We start from the raw sequence: 9310 nt of genomic DNA on the forward strand, positions 1-9310 counted from the left end.
ATGGCTTCACCATTTTTCCTTATGGTACTTTGCCCTCTGGAAAGGACTTTGTGAGTCTAGAGTCACAGTGAGAAGGCCAGGTTTGAATGGGGAGCCCCACTGAAAGGAGCCAGGTATAGATTTCAGGAATGCATAGTGTCAGTTACTGGTGGTCAATTTAGGGAAGGAGGATGTGTGGGAAGGCTGAGAGGACATGGTGTGGATAAAGGAGAAGTAGTAAACTTGAAAAGCATCCCCAGGTGACAGTTGATGTATCAGTTGATGCACAGCTGAAAGCAGAAAATCCCTATAAAGACAGAAATATCTACTTATTCACTAGACAATAAGTCTTGTGGTGTCAACTGTGTAAGAAGCACTGCACTAGGTGATGGGGAAATAGCAGTGAATCAAACAAATAGGTCAACAAAAACATGGTCCCTTGAACCAATGAAGCTTAAAGTACAGTGCAAGAGTTTTTGAGCCAATGACACAAAATTTGAGACCAAAAAGGTAAGTAGACATTTAAAGGAGAAATACAAGAATAATATTAAGGAGGGAGAAAGAGAATATTACATATCAAGACTCTAAAAAGTTGAATGTTAGGCATGGTAGAAGAAAGAGACTAGGTAGTATGGGTGGACAACATTGTATCAGTCATACATATCTTTTGATATTATGTACACACTTATATATTCTCTGTATTCTTTTGTCCCTCAGGATTAATATTTTGCTATTGTACTTGACATAAAAGAAACACTTATTTAAAATTTATCATTTGCTACATTTTGACATAAATATTCGTCATGAAAACCTCATCCTTGAGACAATGAACATATCTATAACTCTCCAAAGTTTCTTCCTATCACTTTGTAGTCTCTTTCCTCCACTCCTCCCTACTCCTGACTCCAGGTGTACAGTTACATGCTTTCTGCTACTACGTGTTAGTTTAAAATTTCCAGAGTTTTATATAACTGCAGTAACACAACATGCACCTTTTTCTTGTCTGACTTATTGCACTCAACCTAGTTATTCTGAGATTCAGGTATAGAATTTCTTATATCACTAACCCATTCCTTTTTATTGCTAAGTAAGATTCCCTTATATGGCTATACCACAGTTTTTTTTTTTTTTTTTTTTTTTTATTTTCCTTGTAGTGGGCCTTTGGATTATTCCAGATTTTTTTTTTTTTTGGTATTGCAAATAAAGCCACTATGAATTCTTATGTACATAATGAACATATGCTTTCATTAGTCTTGGGTAAATACCCAAGAATGGAATGGCTGTGTCATAAGGTAGATATGTGTTTAACTTTATATGAAACTATTTTTTTGGTGGTTATACCATTTTTCATTTCTACCATAAGTACACGAGAATAGAAATTGTTCACACCCTTGGTATGGCCAGCCTTTAATATTAGTCATTCTATTAGTGATGCCTTATATCTCATTATAGTTCATTTTTCAATTCTATAATGACTAATGATGTTAGGTGTCTTTTTTATGTATTTACCATCTATATATCTTTGAAGAAGTGTTCATTCAAATATTTTGTCTATTCTTAAATTGTGTTGTTTGTCTTCTTCTTATTGAACAATAAGAGATCCTTACATATTATAGACACAACTCTATTGTTGAGTACATATTTTGCAGAGTTTTTTTTTTCCCAGAATTTCCCTGTTTTTTTTTCCTTTCATTTTCATTTTTTTCCTTTTCATAATGGTCTTGAAGATTAAAGATTGTGAATTTGGACATAGTTCATTTTATTGATTTAAAAATTTTTATAGCTCCTATCTTTTGTGTTAATAGTTAAGAAATCTTTGTCAAACCCATGATTACTAAGATTTTCTTGTACATTTTCTTCTAAAAGTATCATAGTATGAAATATTATATTAAGGTCTGTTTTTCATCATGAATTTATATTTGAAGAAGCTATGAAGTCAGGGTCAAGGTTCATTTTAGTGGCTATGGGTATACTATTATGACAATATCATTTTTTGAAAATATCCTTTCCCATTGAATGCCTTGGCATCTATATCAAAAATCAACTGGCCACAAATGTTCGCATACATTTCTGGACTCTTTTGTTTGTTCCATTGATTTATCTGTCTATAAATAGGCCAACACTATATTGCCCTGATTACTATAGCTTTATAAAATGTCTTGGGATAAAATAGTTTGGCACCTTCAGTGTTCTCTTGGTTATATATTAAAAAAATTGTTTTGGCTACTCTAGATCTTTTGTATTTCCATAGAACATTTAGAATCATCTTATTGGTTTTTACAACAGCAAAATGCCTCCTGAGATTTTAAATAGAATTTCACTCAATCTATCCATCAAATTGAGAAGGATTGACATTTTAATAATATCGAGTCTTTTAACTCATGACCATGTTTTTATCTTTCCATTGATTTCGGTTTTAAATTATTTCAATAACATAATGGCAAATTTCAGTGTATAGACCTTGTGTATCTTTTGTCAGATTTATCTCTGTGTACTTTATATATTTTTGATGCTTCTGTAAATGATACTTTAATTTCAATTTCTGATTATTTGTGGCTTTTAAATGGGCATACATTTAATTTTTATTGTTTATCCTGCAACTTTGTATCCTGAAAGTTTGCTAAGCTTACTTATTAGTTACACTAGCTCTTTGTAGATTCCATAAGCTTTTCTGCATAGATGATCATGTTGTCTGAGAACAAAGATCATGTTCCTTCTACTTTCCCAAACTGAATGACTTTAATTTCTATTTTTGCCTAATTCCATTAACTAAACCTCCAGTACAATGTTGAATAGAAATAGTAAGAGTGGATATTTTTGCTGTACCTTCCCCTGATCTTAGCAGAAAAGCATTCAGTCTATTACAATTAGGTATAGATGCTGTATAGATACTCTTCATCAGGGTGAAGAAGTTCCTTTCTAAGTTTTTGAGAGTTTTAATAAGAAATAAATGTTAGATTTTGTTAAGTAATTTTCCCCTGTATTCTGATAATTAAACAATTTTTTTTCTTGACTGTTAAAATTGTGAACACATTGATCGATTTTACAATATTAAACCAACCTTATATTCCTTGTATAAACCCCACTTGGTCACAGTGTATTACTTTTAACATCTTATTGGATTTTATTTTCTAAAATTTGTTAAGAATTTTTGCATATCAATGTAGGATATATGTCAATAAGTTACTTTCTTTTTATGTCTTTGGTTTTGGTATAAAGATAATGCTGGTATCACAGAAACAATTGTAATGTTTTCCCTTTCCTTCAATTTTAAGTGATGAGAAGACCCCGGGATGAGAGAAGAGAGTGGGATCCAAGGAATCAGTCTTTAACAAAAAATATAGTACTTTTTAAAATTAAGTCATTCTCTCTCAGGGTGCATGAGAAACACCTGAAACTTTCATTTAAGTAAAGATTTTCATTTAGAAGGTCCAATATGGATACCATACCATGTTGGCATTAACAACAACAAAGAAATCTCCCTTGTTCTTACATGGTTGATCCGTGTTCCAAAGATTTTTAGTTATTCAGTGGTTCTCAAATATGTTTCACAGGCCAGCGTCAGAATCACGTTGGAACTTTTAAGAAACTGCAAATGTTCCGTCCCCAGTTCATACCTGCTAAATCAGTAACTCTGGGAGAGAAAGTAGGTGGCCATCTGTCCTTCAGTAGCTCTCAAGGGGACTCCAATATATAGTAAAGTTTGAGAGGTACCGCACTATGTAAAGAAACAAAAGGAATAGATACAGATGCACTTAATTTTGTATATTTTGTGTTATAAATAGAGATGATTTATACTATGCTGACTTCCTTTTCTTTATATGTATGGAAAATCTGAAAGTGAGAGAAGGGAGAGTAAGTCAAATGTTTGAATAGTATGCTGAAGTTATGGGTAATCAGGAAAATGCAGAAGCAGGCTGATGCGATCGTTAGTCACTATCAGCTATCTACTTAAGCAATGCTCTTGTCAACTGTATTAATGTCCTTCTTCCCAACTGTACAATCTTCTCTCCCAATTCTGAGCTGCTCAAGGGAGAGGTATGAAGAAGGCAGTTTCTTGGATTTGTATACAGTTATTTTGCCAAATGGGTAAAAGGGAAGAAAAAAGAGATATAGTAGCTGGGCATATTTGCAAGAGAGTGAATGACTGTAATCATGGATCATAGTCTCTATGCCGCATAAAGAAAGAAAATGAAGACAAGAGGAGGATAATTAACAGAAAGTTCTGAGATCTATAGATAAAAAGGTCTGATGAGCTGGAAGATCTGTTTCAGTAGACGTATTTCAGAAATGATCTGGGATTGTAAATGGTAATGGCTAAAAAGTAGCATGCTTATATTTGAATTCTTGTGTGTGTGTGTGTGTGTGTGTGTGTGCATGTGTGTGTGATAAGAAGCTATCAGATATGACCTTGGTAATAGAGGTTGAGATTACTGTGCCAGATCATTGGTATTGAGGAAGTCAAGAATTGGGTGAATAAATATTCACATACATATTGAAGTTGTCTGTCATTAGTGATGTGAATCATAGTAGTGAATGGATGAATGGGAGACAGACAGAGAAGGACCAAATCAGAAAATACAGTGGCATCAGTATCACATAAAATAAATTGGAAGCCATCACTGACGCAGGAAAATTCTGATGGACACATATTTGTTTCTCTAGAAGATTATTTTAGGCTCCACTATAATTTCAAAAATGTATGTCCCAGTATGGGCTAAATTTGTAGAATGTCTCTTCATAATAAGATTCATAGTTATGATATCTGTACTTGATCAAAAATATACATGCATATTCAAAAAATAACCAGCTAGCCTGTAGACAATTGCAAAGAAATTGAATCATAATAACTTCCTTATGTTTTTCTATTCATGACAGGGACAAAAACGTTTGCTCTGAAAAGCTCCTACCAACTCAGAAGTACAAGGATGAAAATTATCTCTGCCGTACCCTGCTAACATCCATTCTAATTCTGTTTTTCAAATTCACAGAGAGTGAAGAAGTTTATCAAAGGCAGGTGCTGTCAATTTCATGTATCATCTTTGGAATTGTCATCGTGGGCATGTTCTGCGCAGCATTCTACTTCAAAAGCAAGTAAGACCATTTCTCTCAAGTGTTAAAAGGTTACGTCTCAGAGAAAGTACTTTGTCTTTCTTTAACTTCACAGTCTCTGCTCCAGGCAGAGGCATCTTGTGCAAATGGGCCCATCAAACATCTATAAATGACTTAGAGTCTTTTACAGACTGTGGGGAAAATAGGCAGCATGTGCATACATGCATGTGTGTGGTTTGTCTTTGGTGCATATAGCAATTATTCCTTTCTGTGATCATGAACATTCTGTGTTCTTTGCATTTTTTGATGGTCTGTCAGAAGTAAAGGCTTGGTGTCTTCCTGCCACTAAGGGGTTAACACTTCTGAACAGAGAACTCACTGGTGTAGACCTAAATATTATCAACAAATATCTGTCCTTTACTGCAAAAAATACTCCACACTTTCCTTTCATAGTATTTTTACCTGATACCCATAAAGATTTCAGCCAAATGTGAAGTATGAATACTGTAAGATCTACCTTGGTTCACTAGTTGGTAAGCATATCTCAAATATGCCCTATACTTCCCCTGTTAAGAAACTAAAATTTCTGGGGCACCTACCTGCTCAGTTAGAAGACCATGTGGCTCTTCATCACAAGGTGGTGTGTTCAAGCCCTACATTTGGTGCTAAGATTAGTTAAGTCAATAAATACATAAACTTAAAAAAAAAAAGAAACCAAAACTTCTGCTTAAGGTGCTTATTTTCTTATTTTTGACTAATAACATATAATAAAATATATACATGCCTAAATAGGCATACAAATATATTTATTCCGGGGGCGCCTGGACGGCTCAGTCGGCTAAGCGTCTAACTTCGGCTCAGGTCATGATCTCACAGCTGGTGAGTTTGAGTCCCATGTCGGGCTCTCTCTCAAAAATAAACATTAAAAAAATTGAAAATATATATATTTATTCCAAACGAACTTTGATAAAGGTATTTTATTTATGGAAATTTTATTTAAGTCATGCAAGCCTTAAGAAGTTGGCACAGATTCTGTTCCTACAGCTTGTCTGAAATGCAAGCCAATGTGTAATTGCTTTTCATTGGACCTATATTTGTCTGCCCATTTGCTCTTCTAAAAATGGATCCATTTCCAGATATAGTCTCTGACACCTGTCTGCATGTTGTATATGTTGATCTTTAAAAAGAACAGAAATTATGATTTTTAAAAATAATAGAAACTCGGGTATGAATCCATAGTTAGTAACTATTATTTTTTAATAAACTATTTCAGAATAGGCTTAGATTTTTAGAATTACTGTGAAAATAGGACAGGCAGATCCTACATATCCCAGACCCAGTTTCCCCTAATATTAATGTCTTAATGTTGCATTGGTCACAATTAATGAAATAGTATTGATACTATATTACTAACTGAAGTTCATACTTTCAGATTTCCTTAGTTTTTACTTAATGTGCTTTGTTCCAGGCCCCCATCCAGGATACCATATTTAATTGTCACATCTCCTGGGCAACTCTTGGCTGTGACAGTTATTAGTGTTCATTTTTGAGAACTTACTCTTTGTCAGGGACACTGGGCTTTTCATGTATTATCTCCCAATTCTCACAACAATTCAAATTGTTCATTATTGCTGCATTGTTCAAATAATAACAGAATTTAATTTTAAAATATTAATTTGTCAAAGCCACACAGTAGGAAATTACAGATGGGGTCTTTGCATTTCTGCAGTTCTAGGTGAAATTGTATGCTCTAAGCCACTCTACCACATTGGGCCCCACAGTCCTCCCACTAGATGGTGGAAGGTGAAACTGCTAAGGGTGAATCAGGAATGTCATGCCCTGGTGCAGCCCATCATGCTTTATGTTCTCTAGGGAGCTTACATGGTGTTTGGTCAGGATTTTAACATGTGTTCACTCAGACCTGTATTCAAGTCATCAGGCTGCCACTTGCTTGTTATATATTATTGGGCGAATTGCATCTAGTCCCTTAGCCTCAGGTTCCTTGTTTTGGCAAAATATGGCCAAAAATAATATTTGCCTTGTAGAATTTGTCAGGGATTCACGGGATAACACCACAAGGAGCACAGCGCAGTGTTCAAAAGAGTAAGTGCTCAGTGAAGGCTTTGCTATTGTTAACACCTGCAGTTTCCCACACTGGAACTTAGAGGCTGGGTAACTACAAAATGAAGAGTAGGCAGTGGCCCAAGACAGGTAATCACACTCAGCAGGGCGTTAGATAGAAGGGTCTCCTCGCAAGTGCTGCGCAGGGGGAGGAAGTTGTGTATTTAACAATAAGCAAATTGCCATCAAGTGGTAGTTAATCACTTATTTTTATGATTTGTATCTGCAACACATTTAGACAAAAAAACTGATGATAGTCACAAGAACGGAGAGCAGCTGGGTAACGAGGGGACCTCCATCTTCATGGCTGTCATGTCAATCTCTCCCTCTTTAGGCAGCACGTGGGCTCTGACACGAACACCTCCTCCCGGAGCTCCGAGCAGTGTCAGGGTTTAATGGAAACACTGTTCAACATCATTCATTATGGGGGACTCAGAGAACTGGCCCAGTGGAGGAACACTAATTAGAATGTTGTCTTCCTGCCTGCCCAGCTGGGACACCTTTTTTATTAAAAATTAAATAAATAAGAAACTGTGAGAATAATAAAGTAATAATAAGAATTGAAGCCTTTTCCAAGTGGAGTTATATTTCTCATTAGAGACCTAGACTGGATTTCCTTCTAGCACAATTTCCAGGCAGGGTCTGCCTTTATTTTTCTTTGCCTGAGAGGAATACTATACCTCACACCAAGCATCTAATCTATATAGCTGAAAGCAATGTAAATTTTTATAACACATTGGCACATGTTTCTTTGCACTCATTCCTGAAATTCTAATTCTCATCCCTAGATCTTGGAGATAACAACGCAGACAGACTCTACTCAAAATTTTCTTACTTTCACACATACTGTAACTTTGTTGACATGTGTGTCATTTGTTTGACTTCATCTTGGACATGCCAAGTCTTCTATGATTTTATGATCTCTCCATCATTGGTTTCTAAATAAATTCACTTAAACCAGCTTTCTATATACTGGGATATACAGGTCCCAGCCAGATAAAGTCAAGAGTTACCCAAAAGCTCACATTCTCTTGGTCATTGATGTTTTAGCTCCCATAATCTCTCAGATCCCACCACTCTGGTCCTTTGTCCATTGTCTTGTGAACCCTTGGTTTGGCATGACCTCGCCACATGGAATATTACAGCAAATTGTTAGCGGATGAAAGCTTGAAGGCGGTTAACATCATGAGGTCAAAGTGATGAACACCTTGGATTTAGAGGATTTTCTGAGTTAATTGAACCGCAACGACTCTAAAGGACATAATGAAAGAAATTCTCTTCTCGTCACACCTAATAAGTCCATATATTCCCGTAAGTGATTAATGGAACTATTAGTTGACCTATTCAACTAACAGCCAGCCCTATCTGGCTGATAGGGCTCACATGGTAACTATAAATTCTTCTAGGTTTCTTTTTATGTTCAACTCATATGGGTAAGAAGAGTGAGGCTGCCTGTAGGAGTCCTTAGTACACTTTGGAAGTACAAAACACAATTTAACTCGAAAGAACAGAATTGGGATAGGAGAGGAGATGTTCCAGCAGACAGAAGCTGAGACAAATAATGATAACAACTGAGAAACACAGAAGGAAAAAAGAGAACCGGTGCTCCCAGTAAAACCCAGCCCTAACTGTAGGTTATTGCCCTCTGAGGTCAAAGATTTTACCAACAAGGGAAGCCCATTAAGGACAGGCAGTGGATGCTCTGATATGCAGCTTCGATTCTCTTCGGCAGTGAAGATCTTTGTCCTCCAGTTGCTAAAACAAATATAATCAAAGTTGCCTTGCTCTGACCCGAGAGAGCCCACCTCCAATGACAGGCCAGTGTAAGGCTCTGAAGGCCTAGACCTTTGCCCCAATTTGGGGTACAAGGCCATGCCAATTTCAGACCCTCTCCCCCCGCCCTCCCCCCTGCCATGGGATTTGCTGAGCTCTTCACGGAGACTGCATTATGTTCCAATCTCTCCCTCGGCCCAGTCCTGCATCCCTCCTTTTGCTTCCACAGGTGTGGATCCAAAGAGCCCCCCCCCCAATAAAAATCCTACATGCTATCTCCATCTCAGTGCCTGCTTCCCTGGGAGCCCATTCTGCAACATTACAAACAATGCCTAGACTTGTGATACCTGACATTCCACAACTTACATCTCATTGCTGAATGAAC

The 9310-nt window shown here is 36.4% G+C and overlaps 1 protein-coding gene across 4 annotated transcripts in view; it reads left to right on the forward strand.

Moving 5' to 3' along the window:
• NRG3 (neuregulin 3) overlaps positions 1-9310 on the forward strand; it is a 1045385-nt gene that overhangs the window by 1006481 nt on the left and 29594 nt on the right. For all 4 annotated transcript variants that reach the window (XM_042960817.1, XM_042960818.1, XM_042960819.1 and 1 more), the window contains exon 5: positions 4971-5073. In XM_042960817.1, coding sequence (XP_042816751.1) covers positions 4971-5073 — 103 coding nt within the window. The remainder of the gene's footprint in view (positions 1-4970; positions 5074-9310) is intronic.

The sequence above is a fragment of the Panthera tigris genome, chromosome D2, assembly GCF_018350195.1.
Source record: "Panthera tigris isolate Pti1 chromosome D2, P.tigris_Pti1_mat1.1, whole genome shotgun sequence".
Lineage (NCBI taxonomy): Eukaryota > Metazoa > Chordata > Mammalia > Carnivora > Felidae > Panthera > Panthera tigris.